Source organism: Chamaea fasciata, unplaced genomic scaffold, assembly GCF_029207755.1.
Source record: "Chamaea fasciata isolate MVZ Bird 193981 ecotype frontalis unplaced genomic scaffold, bChaFas1.0.hap1 SCAF_7, whole genome shotgun sequence".
Lineage (NCBI taxonomy): Eukaryota > Metazoa > Chordata > Aves > Passeriformes > Sylviidae > Chamaea > Chamaea fasciata.
Genome location: NW_027094092.1, coordinates 21,695,613 through 21,709,972, shown reverse-complemented (window position 1 = coordinate 21,709,972; position 14,360 = coordinate 21,695,613). Strand labels below are relative to the sequence as shown.

At 41.8% G+C, this 14,360-nt stretch overlaps 1 protein-coding gene across 1 annotated transcript in view; it reads right to left on the bottom strand.

The window, feature by feature from the left end:
• The window catches only part of TTC17 (tetratricopeptide repeat domain 17), a 55,847-nt gene that overhangs the window by 40,604 nt on the left and 883 nt on the right, over positions 1-14,360 (bottom strand). Inside the window, exons 2-3 of the mRNA XM_066187881.1 lie at positions 2,019-2,108; positions 523-692 (exon numbers count right to left, since the gene is read on the bottom strand). Of these exons, the coding sequence (XP_066043978.1) occupies positions 523-692; positions 2,019-2,108 (260 nt within the window). The remainder of the gene's footprint in view (positions 1-522; positions 693-2,018; positions 2,109-14,360) is intronic.

The following is a 14,360-nucleotide window of genomic DNA, read 5'->3' as shown; positions in this document are numbered from 1 at the left end:
GAAGATGAATTACCAATGAAGCTGAATGTCAAGTACACTGTCTCCTCATCCTTCACTTTCTAAACACAGGGGACAAAATATGGCCAGAAAGTTCAACAGCTTGGTAATCAATGGAATTTCATTCAAATTTAAGTCAAGACAGTTTCCACTAAAATAATTATCTAGCTCAAAACACTGAAAGCACATTCAAGCAAATTCAGCCCTCTTCTACATGACATATTTCACTTTAATTCACATGTCTGGTTGTATCAGTACAGAGTAACAGTGGTAGAACTGGAAACAGGAAAAGTTTCAGGACAGGGCTAGCATAGACAGTTTGGGGGAAACAGCATATGTACCTTGTACCTGTTCACAACTAGTGGCAGATGTTTCAATTTTATTCCACAGTGATACAAAATAAAAACTGCCATCTAAGGAAAGTCAGTGCTAGTAATTTTTCACTTATATTTAGAGGTACCATTTTTTTTTTTAATTCAGTAAAAATTTTAGAATATAAAGCACCTTATTAAAGCATCTTATTACCGGATATCTTTGCTCTCTAAGGTGATGTATGTGCCATCGTACAAATCTAGGTCTCCCAGGGGCACCTTTGCTTTAATGCAGTCTGGATCTTCCTTATTATGCCTTTGTTCCAGCCCTGTGTCTCTGTCCTCATTTTCCTCTATATGAATCTTTTGAGCAACTAACTGTTTCTGTAGGAACAAAAAAAGGAAACAGAAGCATATAATACCAATGAAAGCAAACGCTATAGTAGCTACGATTCAACAGCCCAACTTTTTCCTTAAAACAAAGTTCATTTGAAACAAATCTAAAAAATTCTCATTAAATTTTGGAAATACTTCCTTATCTTTTATAACATCTGTAGGACTTTTTTGGATTTGGATGGCATACAAATACTTTCATTAGAGATAATACAACTTGAATGAGCCCTTATTTCTCCTGTTGTGCCTAGAAAGTGGGCTAGTAACATTCCAAATCCATGGAATGGCAATGTAGGAAAAGAAGAAATCATTGCTACATCAATTTTTTCACATTTGGCCCCCTTTTCTCCACTGTAAGACCTTGTGGAAACAATACAAGACATTGCAACAAATCATCATCATCATGTTAACTGTTCAGTGTGCTAAGTACAACTGAAATTGAGTACAAGTGAATAGTACTGTACACGAATACCTGTGAAATGAGAAAACTTGCACTTTCAATTACAGCCATATATTTGATTACATGCTACTGTGAAACAAGAGATATATCCACTAGTAGCAATTTGTACAAGAACTTATAATAGGTAACTTCAGCTGGATGTCATTCATATACCACAAGTTGGACATAAGTAATTTCCACAACCACAACCCACACCCCAAAAAGTTTGCAAGTATTATTCTGTCCACAGCTACAATGTCTATCACCACAAAAACAGTATGAGAGAGACTGGCTGAATACAACCACACCTGGGGCAGACCTTCTTTTTCCTTTTTCCTGCTTCTCCCATTCCCCTAAAGCCACCTCTGGTGTCCATCTAGCATTCCAATTAGTTAGTTCTCCCAATCTGATAAAACCAAAGCTGGCACAAGAAAGGGGTGCATGGCCAGAAGGGCTGTGAGCTGTTTGCTTACCTAAGCCCCACTCTATTTAAACTTCAGTTTATCAGTTCAAAGTTCATTAAAGCCCTTTTCAAAAGGGTGGTGTTAGACCCCTTCTCAATAATAAATGGGCTTGAAGAAAAACAGAGATGATTTGCTCCATGTTCTCCGGGAATACTGCACAACAGAATCTAGTGACTTTATGCAAAAATGTTAGGATTTATGGCTAACAACAGGGAATGATACAACTGGAGACCAGTTAGGCAGACTTGAGGCAAAAAATTCTTGAGATCTGAAAAATTTGTCATTCTTTCATTGAAGAAGAACTTTGCCAGTAATAAATTATTTTCCTCATCTAAAACTATCATTATAAAGTCTACAGAAAAAAAAAAATCTGTATTTTCAGATATTAGTTAGTACTTAAATGTTATGCTTTACCTCCAGTTCTTTGAGGTAGTTAACTGTTGTTTCTTGTCTCATTAGTATTACCAAATCATGAGGGTTTCTCAAGTTCATTGGTGAATCCACCTGCAAGACATTTTAACAGTCCATCATGTAAGACATTCACCTAAATACAGTGATTTTAAAAGAAGGCAGTTATGATCATTCAGTCACAGTTTGTCTGTTCAGAAGTTTTCTGTCAACATTCATAATATGTCCATCATGAAAATCCATACTTCAAGCAACTGTCATTCGAGAATCCAATTCAACCCATGCTTTAACTTTAAACCTATTTTAACTTAATCAGGCACACAAGTTCTAAGCCTAAGAGGCAAATAAATTTCCACAACAAACCTTACCAAAGACACCTGCTGCTGAAATACTAGATACCTTAAACTGCAATCACAGAAACTGCTTTTGTTTTCTAACTTTAAAATTCCTCCACCACATCCCTCAAAAGACATAAAGTAGTACAGCTTCAACTCATCTCTGCAACTAATTTAACACACTGGCCTACCATTAGCATTTATTGCCTTCAGGATTAACAAGTAAAGGAACAGAATCAAGAGGGAAGCAGGTGAAGATCGAAAACTCTGTTACAAAAGACCATGCTACAGCTTCCACAGCTATGCACAATAGTTCACTCCATGAAGAGGGACATTAGAGGCAGGTCACAGAGCAGTTACACATCAGCCCCTAGCTGGGCTCGGTAAATGATGGCACTTCATCCCACAGCTGAAACACCCCAGCCTTTTCCTCATGCTAAACTCTGCTGCCTCACTGGGTGAGGGGAAGTTCTTACAGTGGAGAAGGCGGTGTAGCAGCAGCTGAGCTGATGCAAAGGCTGACTTCCAGGCTTGCAGCCCTGTTTCCTCCCATATGTCAGCGTGTGAGCAGTACACTGGCTGCACACCAGCTGTGGTGACCACCAGGAGGATCCCCTGGAAGCTAAGCCAAACTCAGGAGCTGAAGAGAACATGGCTCCCTCCTGGTTGTTTTGTCTGAACTAGTAAACTAAATTAGTTCATGAAGGATTCAATGAGCCTGAGAACGGAAGCAAGGAAATAGGAGTATGTGATGACAGGACGAAAAGACCGGGTGACAAGGACAGCAACATCTCACACTTTTAACATGACTGTTAGATGGTCTACGTCAAGATGCTTTTCCTGGATCTGCTCAGTTTCCATTCAAGCTTTCAGAATACAGAACCAGCTGCTGCATGAAGACGTGAGCATTTATCTGTTTGTTAGCACTGACACCTCTAAATGGGTTGTCCACCCCCATGACATCTGTGCAAACTTGATGACAATTTAATGGAAAAGTCTGCCATATATACAGGTGCAGGGGAACTTCCTGAGCTCCACTTCTTCCTTTTCTGTCACCTTTCCGAGTAGCTTGGACAAATTTCTGTTACACTCTCTCACCGCAGTGACCTGCATCTCCAGAATATTTTCTGGTCATCCTACTGTGTCCTGTCAACAGATTATGCCTTAGGCTGCATTCTCCTGGTTGTGACTCACATAAGAAGCTCAAATCTACTTTCTCTGGACTACCGACTATGAAGTTTACATTAGTTGTAAGATTCTTGACTGAGTAAGGACCTTGTCCTCAGAGATATACTTGTTCCTTTTACTAAACCCTAAATGCGGTTTCGGCTAATTTGGCTAAGCATGCCTTTCCAAAGCAAAAGCTGCAGTGCTTCTTTTAGTATGGAGCTATTTTGCTGGGCGGCTACCTATACAGCCCAAACAGTTATATATAACTCATTTTCACCCTTAACAAATTAATTCTCCTATATCACCAGATAAATAGAAAATAATGGGTGCTACTGACATTAGTCCATTTTTTCACTATGAATTTGGAGATTGTGAATTCAACTGTTGCAAATAAAGGACGACCAAGTATCCACCATGATGCAGAGAAGCACAGCAAATAGAATTTTTAAAAAAATCTAACTATTTTGTTAGTCAAAGTATTAAAGTCTACGGTATTTCATTCACAGTCATATTTCCTATTTCCTCCTATGGGCCCCACCTCACTTTGAACTGGCTGCACACAAAGCCTGAGTTATGCACTGAATGTAGCATGGTTTATGCCTCATCTGCTAGAGAAACTACCGTGGCATGTGCAAATGAATGAGAGATAAATTTGCAAAGAAAATAAGATTCACTGTGTTTAAAGCGCTTCATCACCCATTCCAAAATAGCACTGCTCATCTGACATCTAAAGGCTGCTCGCATGATACTACGCAGTCACTGAGGGCAAAGTCAACGATCAGCTTCACTTTCGGTGACAAACAGCATCTGGGCAGATATTTCTGGAGAAAGTTATGTAGGTGTCACCAGCTAGAAAACCTTATTCTGAAAGATGAAGGATCTTGGCTTATTATTCTTTCAGAAACAGAAAGATATTCGCAGTCGGCTTCTGTTTTTAACTTTTGGTAAGACAGTCTCATGAGAGGTCTGAATTCAGTATTGGAGAATTTAGAGTATGTTACCAACCCAGTGTGAGTGGGTTGACAGGAAAGCAATGCACCAAGTACCACACTCCCATCAACTACTATCTGGCAGCAAAACCCAAAGTTTCAACAATCAAACAGCAACATCACTGAATAAATGAATGAAGTTACGTTGATCCACCAGGAAATCAGCCCAGTTAAGGATATTTTTCTTTAGTCTTCAGATTTTCTCTTCACATTTGACTCAGTTTGTCACCAGCAAGTAAGTACTTTTTAATAACAGCAGAATCCTTCAGCCTAGTAGAAAGTTAACCTTATCAGAGTGTGAACACAAAGCTCCTAACACAGAATTTTAGTAGTTGTATTGGGTTTGCATGGCAAGGGGTGCCTTCTGTGAGAAGCTGCCAGGAGCTTCCCCTAAGTCCAACAGAGAAGATTCCAGCTGGCTCCAAGATGGACTCACTGCTGGCCAAGGCCGAGCCCATCACTGACTATTTGATAACACATTTAGGAAGGGAAAAGAAGTAATTGGGGGCAGAAAACAGAAGTGAGTATAAGCAAGAGAAATAGCTCTGTAGACACAAAGCTCAGTGGAGAAGGAGTGGAGAAGCTGCTCCAGGTGCCAGAGCAGAGATTTCCCTACAGCCTGTTGTGAAGCCCACAGGTTGTCACCTGCAGCACATCTGGGAGCAGAGATCCACGTGCAGCCTAGGGAGGACCTCACACAAGAGCAGGTGGATACCCAAAGGAGCTTATGAACTTGTGGGAAGCACACACTGGAGCAGGATTTTTGGCAGGACCTGTGGTCCTCCAGGGGACCCACACTGGAGCAGCCTGTTCCTGAAAGATCTTGGAGGGACCCTGTGACAGCCCATGAGAATGAACCACACTGGAAGAGTACATGGGGGACTTTCTCCTGTGGAAAAAACACTGGAGCACGGGAAGGAGTTCTTCCTTGGAGGAAGCTGTAGTAAAACCACTGTGTGATGAACTGATCACAACACCCACTCCCCTCATCCTCCTGTACCACCTGGGGGGAGGAGGCAGGGAATCAGGAATAAAGTTAAGTCCAGGAATAAAAGGATGGGTCAGGGGAAGGTATTTTTAAGATTTGCTTGTATTTATCATTACCCTACTCTGATCTGATTTGTAATAAATGAACTAATTTCCTCAAGTGGAGTCTTTTCTGCCTGTGGTGGTAACTGGTGAGTGATGTCTCCCTGTCCTTATCCAAGTTCTTGAGCTTTCTCTTGTATTTTCTCTCCCCCATGCACCTGAGGAGCGATAAAGCAGCTTTGGTAGGCACCTGGTAAGCTCTTCACTACTCCCTTCTCTGTAGTGACAGACAGATGGCTTTTGAACTGAAACTTATTCATCTCAGATCCAGTCAGCAACACTGTCAAGACTTACAATTCATTATCCAGCTCTTTACAACACCCCTCCCTATATCAAACACATTTTGTTCACAGTGCCAGACATTTCTACAGCAGGAAAAAGACAAAGCTGACGTACTGAGCCGTGAAGAGCACCAATATTGTGTTCGCAATGACACCTCATGAAGAATACAGAGAGTAAGTTGTAAACAAAGGTTTGCATCTGCATAACTTGCACAGCACAGATATGAGTAGCAGCAGTGGTAAAGATAAGTGGGAAGCAGGATGTGCTGAAATCAAGAAGACACACTTGAAGCCCTTCAGGGCTTGATACATTGATGCTCACACTTCCCTCATGCTGCTCGTGCTCAAGTTCCACCTAGCATCTTCCTGCTTTCCTGTGCAGTCACATGCCTAAACCAGGAAAATTATACCCTGAATAAAAACATAAAATGTCTCAGAACTTTCTTATGAGCTGCTGCTTATTAAGATTCAAAGAGATGGAAACATACCCCAAAGATTTGGAAAAGCCCTCAGGGATTCATTCACCTGTCAAATAATTCTTTAGTCAGAAATACAATAGTCCAAATAAAAGATATTTGATGGATACCTAGAGACTGTTCTGGATTATGCCCCTTCCTTCCCACAAGACTCTAGGTAGACTTCAGAGGATACTGGTTTCACTCAATCTCATGTCATGCTTGTGCTCTTACAAACACTTGCCACCTTCACCCCTTCATGCAAAGTCTGTTGTGCCTTGTCACCTGATTTGAGCCAGACGAGCGAAAAATACACAGATACAGTGACTTAGATAACCTTTTTCATAATGTAAGCAACAAGGCTCCTCTGGGATGAAACAGAACAGACGTCAACCCACACAGCCAACACAGCCTCACAGTGTGGAGAGTGGAGCCTCCTGCACCAGAACAGATGCTTTGTCCAACTCACTCATTTTTAACTCTAGTGTTTGGCTGGTGGCAAAGCACCACATCCATTTACTCCTCCTCCAAAGTGCTGAAACTGTAACATGCAAGACGAAGCACTTGAAATGCAAGAATTTGACTTCAATTCCAACACAGTAAACAGGGAAAAAAGAGTTGTGCTGAAAAGCTTTCTTTGAACTTTGACAGCTACTGTAGTCACATTGCAGAAAGCCTGCCAGTAAAACACTTTTAGAATAAATGTTCTCTGTTCAACTTTGCCCAAAGGTGAAAGTTTCTTTATAAAGCACAGTTCAAATTTATTCACTGTCACAAAGTACACCAAGAACCTGATTCAGCAAGAAACACACAGAATTTGTGTAATGAAAAAAGACATCAAGTTGAATCAAACCCTGAAGTTTTAGAGTCTCCTATGTTACTTCCATATATCAAAGTCTCTCAGCAATTAGACTTGTAAATCTTGCCAAACTTTCTAGCATATTTTTCCCAACAATCCAGTTACATTGCACCAGGAAGTAAATTTTAAAATGAGGGTCGGTGAATGCCTCGGTCAACTATTTTTAAGTAAGATTTTTTTAAAGTACTGTGGAAATCCCACTGTAACTGAGGCACAGGCACATCAGAATCAGAACAGCTGTTAGTGCCTCTGCACATCCTAAAAGCATTACACTACATGCAGAAGGCAGATTATTAGAGAAAGAAGCTGTAAGACACACTGTATCAAATGATGGCATACAGAAAAATGGGCTCCCCATATTTGTTTTATAGGCACTGGATGTTTTGTCACTGTACAAAATAAAGGCAATTCCCCCTCCAACAAGCTGGAACTCCTTGCAGTCTTGAGGGGGAGCCAAGGATCTGAAAACTGGCGCTTGTCTTTTGGTACATCCTTGCTGTCTTGCGATACTTTACACTACAACATGAGCTACATGGCATTTCTGAGGAAGCTGCAAAAAATCGGTATTTCAGAGCACGACTCTCTAGGCATCAAGTCGAACTACAAAACTGGAAAATAAATTCTTTGACTCATCCAAATGATGAGTAGGCAGTGTCAGAAGATACTTACTTGTTCCAAGGAATGTCACTGAAAAATTCACACAGAAAAATTATGTTGAAATGAATTTTTGTAAGTATTGAGCCATTTAAAAGCTTACTGCTGCAGAACCTGTTAGTGAACAGCACTAGGTATTTTGATATTATTAATACTAGCTGTGCTACAGGGAAAACACAAATTTTAAACACTTGTAGCACTTCAGAAACAAAACCTAACAAAGTTGCAGTATTATTGAGTAGCTCTGGTCCACTGAGATCAGACAAGCTATGAATATCCCAGGTAACAGATCTAAACACATCAAAGGGAAGCAAGACTTTACTCGGAACACCATGTGTCCAGTGTGCTGCTGGTCATCCTCAAGGGTATAAATTTCCAACTTGTGTATTCTAGGTAAGCTTTATAGCCTTCAGTACCCAGATGCTCAGATGAATCAAAAAAAGAGATGGAGAGATCATTCAGGTATACATCAGTAATGATGCAAGTACTTTTTTCATAGAAGCAGATTGGTTCTTAATGTCTGCTCACTGCCAAATCCTAAAAATTTCAAGCATTGTAATATTGAAAATACAGACAGAAAGACTAATTATTAGACTTACAAGATATCTAAAAAATATTAACCCTGAGCAGTAACTTCTTCAGCAAATGAACAACAGAAAACCCATTATTTTTTTCTGTTAAACTTCGAGGGAAACTACTTTATCCAGCAGTGTATTTTTGAAGCAGGCAGGTACATGAAATAACAGTGGATTTCAGACTCTTGCTGACTTTGCTCTTTTGGGCTTTGTTGGGGTCTTCATGCAAACATGTGCTTGGGCCAGTTCCAAGGCAACCCTTCAGCTGTGAAGCTCACAGTACAGAGAAGGCATTCCGGGCACCAAGCGTAACTCTAAATACAGAATAACCGGTTTTAAACAGTTGATTCGTATCATCTTTGCAAATTGTCCAACCCTTATTTAAAAGGTGACAGAACACAGGATCAGAGGCCAAGAAATCGAAGTGTGAGGATCCTGAGAGAAATGGGACCTGGGAACATGCTGTGTCCAGAGGACAAAGGCTGTACAGAAACACCAGGAGCTGAGGAATGAGCAGGACATGCCTAGACATGGCCAGAGACACTGCTACAGCATTCTGGAGTCACAGCCTGAACCACCTTGCCATGTACTGCAATGCTCAGCTAAATCCAGACATCTTTGCACTAAAGCTTTTCTGTCAGCAGTCAAAACCTGGCATAAGATTCCCTGCTGGATTGTGACAGGTGTGAGGGGCATGGCCACCAACAGCTGCAGCTCGGCAGCCCTTGGGATCTGCCTCTTAGCTCCTCCACCTCAGACGCAAATCTCTGACTGCTGAGCTGAGAGCAGTGGAAGCTACTTCTCCACTGCTGCTCCACTGAATGAAACATTTGCATTTCTGATGCCACATACAGGCTACCACAAGACCTATTTTTATAAATTCGGATCTAGTCGTGATGTTCACAGTGACACAGAAGTACAAAGGCTGTGCTCCGCTGGGAGCAGGCAGTGCTGGGAAGTGCAGCTCTAAATCCCCACCTGGGACAAGGACATTAAGCGACTCAGCAATGCGCAACACAAAACGTTCAGGTTCAAAAATTTCCTGTACACTTATGTAAAGGCAGAAAATTTAAAGGGTCATTTTTTTTTTTTAAGCTACTACTTTTCATACCACATGATGGCCTATGGTCCTCTGGTGATCAAGAGAGAACTTCTAAACCAGAACAAGTTTTCCTTTTCTTGAGGAAAACTTTACCTATGCCTCAGAACCATCCTGCTTCAGCTCATCACCTAGGGTTGGATAATATCTAATGAACTACAGAACATCCAAATCAACCAGCCCAGATGTCTCTGCACAGCCTCATAAGGAGACACTGACAACTCTTTCAGGGAAGGCATGGTTCCACCTTACACACTTCAGTAAAAATGAACAATTTTTTTTAATGTATGTGTGCGGGTTTTTGTGTCTACTTTTTTGTTGTTGTTTAGCACACAATACACTTGGAAGCATAAGAAATTCAGTCAAGTAAGAGTTCACACAACCAAGCAAACTAACCTTTAGAGTAAGAGCAAAGCAAACATTCACCTGCCATTTTCAAGACAGAACTAAGTGGCTACTTCAGGTATCACAGAAGTCGTTTCTGTAAGCAGCAAATAGCTTTTTACTTGGCTGCACTAGAATCTCAGCTTTCCTTCAGTTTGGATGGCTGCTTTTCCTGTATTCTTGAGCACATGGAGCACTGCTCTCATCTCAACCTGTTAGCATACATGTGCACTCAGATGCCAGACAGTGCAATGCATTAACTAGCTCTAAAGCCATTCATGAATCAACTTGCCTTGCTGCTGCTCGAAGTGCACTCGCACTCAAATCTGCAACTAAATGAACAACTGGTAGGTATTGTCTCCTGTCTCTACTACACTAAACCAGTGAAGCACACTACAGCACTGCAGGAAATTCAGATGTCACGTTCATTGAGAAGCTGGTTGTCTTAGTCCCAAATAAGCTAGCCAGTACTACTCTTTGACTCTCCTCCCCAGATCATCTCCCATGAACTTCAAAACACATGACAATGCATTAAAACTAAAACAACTTTTTGCCAAGTCAGATTCCTTGCCAGGGGCTCTTTGCTCCTGACAACTCTTTCCCAATCCTGCTTTAGATCATCTGCCTGGAAGGTTTCTGTGCTTCTTTTAATTTAATTACTCTGACCTAACTGCTTCAGTTTACAGCAGTCCACAAAAAGGCAGTCCTTTGAGTCCCCACTAGCTTGCTCAGTTTTAATCACCTCCATCAAGGCATCTCTAGAAAGACCCTACCTCAGCTCTGGTATGTCAGGTCTCTGAGCCATGGCAGCAGTTGGTCCCCACCATTAAAGCCATGAATGACTGTATTCTGCATGGCATTTAATCTGACAATTGTTTGTCCTCTCTTTATGCTGGGTTTCTCTCTTCTCTTGAAATACACTAGTGTTTCTGTAGAGTGACTAGCTTCCCTACTGGCAGACAAGCAGCGTCTAAAATCAGTTATATATTAGCCTGAACTTTATACTGCAAGTTGTGAAATGGCTTATAAACATGTGCACTGAGCAGATATAATCTCATTAAAGAGAGACGATTACTCAGTCCCTGGCTTTGCAAGAGCACACATTTGAAGGTAGACTCAGACTAAAAGAAGAACATGAACTGATCCAGAGAATGATGTCTTTGATCTGAAAACCAGCTACTAGAGCAACAGATACAACTTGATGGCTTTTTTTCTTGATGGCTGAGACTTTGAAATACTACATGCACTGCTAGTAATTTGTTTTGTCATTTAGAAATGCTCACTAGAAACTCCAACAACAGTGCCTACTTAGTAAGTACTTCTGATCACTAGATGAGATCTTGCTGATATATGGAAAATTGTTCAGTCTGTGTTAATTTGGCCACTGCTGCCAGGTTGTTTTATCACTAGGAAATCAAGTCTGAGCTAGGGTATACCTGTGGTCTTGTATCACAGAAAAGTCACTCTCACTTGAATGCTTGAATGTAGTCTCATATTAAACGTTTGCACCATTGCTGCACTGTAAGGACAAACATCTAAGAGAGATTTAAGGTCAATAATGTATAATAATCTCACCTTTCTTCCCTCAAACACATTCCAGCAACTATATTTTGTATTTAGGTCAGGATCTGTGACTCCTGCTGTCAGCTCCTCATCCATAGGGCACTTTGGTACAAGAGAAACAAAGCTCACAGTAGCAAACTCAAAGCTACAAGGAAGTCAGTAATCACTGGTGCTCATCTGCATTTCCACAGATAGAGGCTCATTTAGCAGTGGGAATGTCTGGGTCTTACTATCAATTAAGTTTTGCCTACATCTTAATTATATACGCTTCATTCAGATAAACTCAAGTAGTCCAAGTGAAGACCAAGTCTATACATCTCTAAAAAGCTGGTATATTTGAAGATGTGTTTCAGACTTTATTAATGCTAATATTTCCAAAATTAAATCATATAAATGCTAATTAACATCACCACTCTTTGCCACCAGCAGCCACTTCCAGACAGAGACCGCTGTGCTGGAGGCATTGCAACGAGCAGTGCAAGGTCCAGCAACGGCTGACCACCAGCAGCATCCCTCAGGGATCAATACCAATCGTTACTAACACAGCTCTTTACTACAGACAACGATAAAAAAGAACCACAAGCTTGGTGTCCTCTGCAAACGTGGGGTAGCGTGGTCATTGCAGGGCTGCAGCAAGACAAGGTGGTGGAGAATGGGCTGACAGGGACCCACCTCACGAAGGCAACCACATGCCCATGGGACGAAATAGCCCCATGCAGCAGGAAAGGCTGGGGCTGAACGAAAAACAACTTTCCAGAAATGGCATTTGGGCTCTGGTGGGCAGGAAGCTGGTGGTGAGGCAGCAGCGAGCCCTTGCAGCTGAGGCAGCCAACTGCACCTGGGCTGCAGCAGCAAGGCTGGAGCCAACTGGGCAAGGGGCATGATCATGCCCCTCCAGCAGGCACACATGTGAAGGCACCTGCTCAGCTTTCTGTCCTCACTTTGAGGGCCAGCAAAGCCCATCTGACGTGGTGAGGGCCCTGGAGCACATAACATGCAGAGGTTCCCACTGCCAATGAATCACAGAGTATCTCAAGGTGGAACGGAGGACCCATGACTTCTCATGATTTGTAACAACTCAATGAAGAATATCCTGAAAAACCAGAGCAAAGGAACGCTCTGCAGTGAAGTTTGAGGTTTTCGTCGTGTTGATAAGTTCTTGGTATTAGAAGGAGAGCTTAAATATTTTGGAATATTGTGGTCCTATCAATGAACTGATAAATCACTTACGAATCCTCCAAGTGCTGCCGAGATGCTGCTTGACCTCTGACACATTTGGTGCTGTGACCACTTCTCAGGGGAGCCTGTTCCAGTGACCGACCACCCTGTCTGTGAAGAACCTTTTCCTAATGTCCAGTCTGAACGTTCCCTGGCACAGCTTCATTCCATTTCCTAATGTCCTCTCACCAGTCACCAGAGAGAGGAGATCAGCACCTGCCCCTCCATTGCCTTGCTTGAGGAAGTTGTAAGCTTGGATGAGGTCTCCTCAGAACTAAGCTGAACAGCTGAGGGACCTTGGCTGCTTTTTGTAAGTCTTACCCTTAAGAGCTTCCATCATCCTGGTTGCTCTGCTTTGGGAGTGCAGGCAGTCTAAGAGTTTAATGTCCTTATCCTGAGGCACCCAGAACTGCATGCAGCACGCAAGGTGTGACTGCACCAGGGTAATGTAGAGTGGGACAATAATTCCCACCTGTTGCTGGACAGGTGGAGACTGTTACTTTTGCTGTTAACTACTGAACCACTACTACATTTTGGCACTTAAAACAATGTTGAAGTTCACTAAAAAACTTGTTCAGTGATTCCCCAAAACACAAGTGGTAAAAATGAAATTCAGAGGTGCCATGCAGAGTTGGCAATTGCAAAACCCACAAATTTAAGTGTCACTTTCATGTGAGCCACGGACATGACAGTAACAGATGCCAAAATACACCTAATTACAAAAAACTCCCTGGCCAATTCACAGCACTACATTCCAGGTACCGAAGAATCTTACTCATAGTCCAAGTAACAGCATAATTAGAATTGGAATTTCCTTGCTGGAAATAGGTGAATTAATTTTGACCATGCAAGTAAGAGAAGTTATTCCACAGATACTGTTTTCTCACTCACCTACAGGCTTTGAGAACTTGACAGAGGGAACATGGGAATGCCTCTGCTTACAAAGCATTTGGAATGCAAATAATAGAGAAGACTAATGCATCGCAATGCACACAGTGGAAGCTTCTACCTGTACCATCAGTTAGCCGACATGATGAAATGCCATTCCTTAAAATCAGTAATGAATTTAGTTAAAAAGATTTTCAAGCCATTTTATCTAATTGGATTCTTCCAAGTCACAGCTGCTTTTCACGCAATAATCAGAATCAACACCTGACCCAAATTTTATAATACACACTCAGTATACACACACAGAGATGCTTCCAGACCATTACCATATACTTGCAGCACTTCCCCACTATGTTAAACGGAGAAAGGAGATGAGATAGCACTGGAAGTGTTGTCATTAACTAATTTATTATTAATGATGGTGTCAGAGTGCCTGGATCCACCCAGACAGCAGATGTGCCCGAGAACCATAAAGATAGCAGGAGTTTCCTGCGGAGAAAAGTCTGCTCCACCTGTCTGAGGACCTCAATGGATTTTGACAGGAAAACCCGACTAAAAATCCTCACAAATGAAAGGTGCTAAAGGACATTCATGTCTCCACTCTTTTGCACGGGAGGAAGGATACATTGCTTGCTACAGCGATCAACTCTTCCACTCCAGAAGGAAACGGACAGATCTGACACAAAAGTACGTTTCTACTGCTGCTCCCTTTACAACAAAGAAGGCAAGCAACTAAGAAAAAGCCCAAACACGAGATACAAATCGACTCCTTCAAGCCGCCTAGTGAAC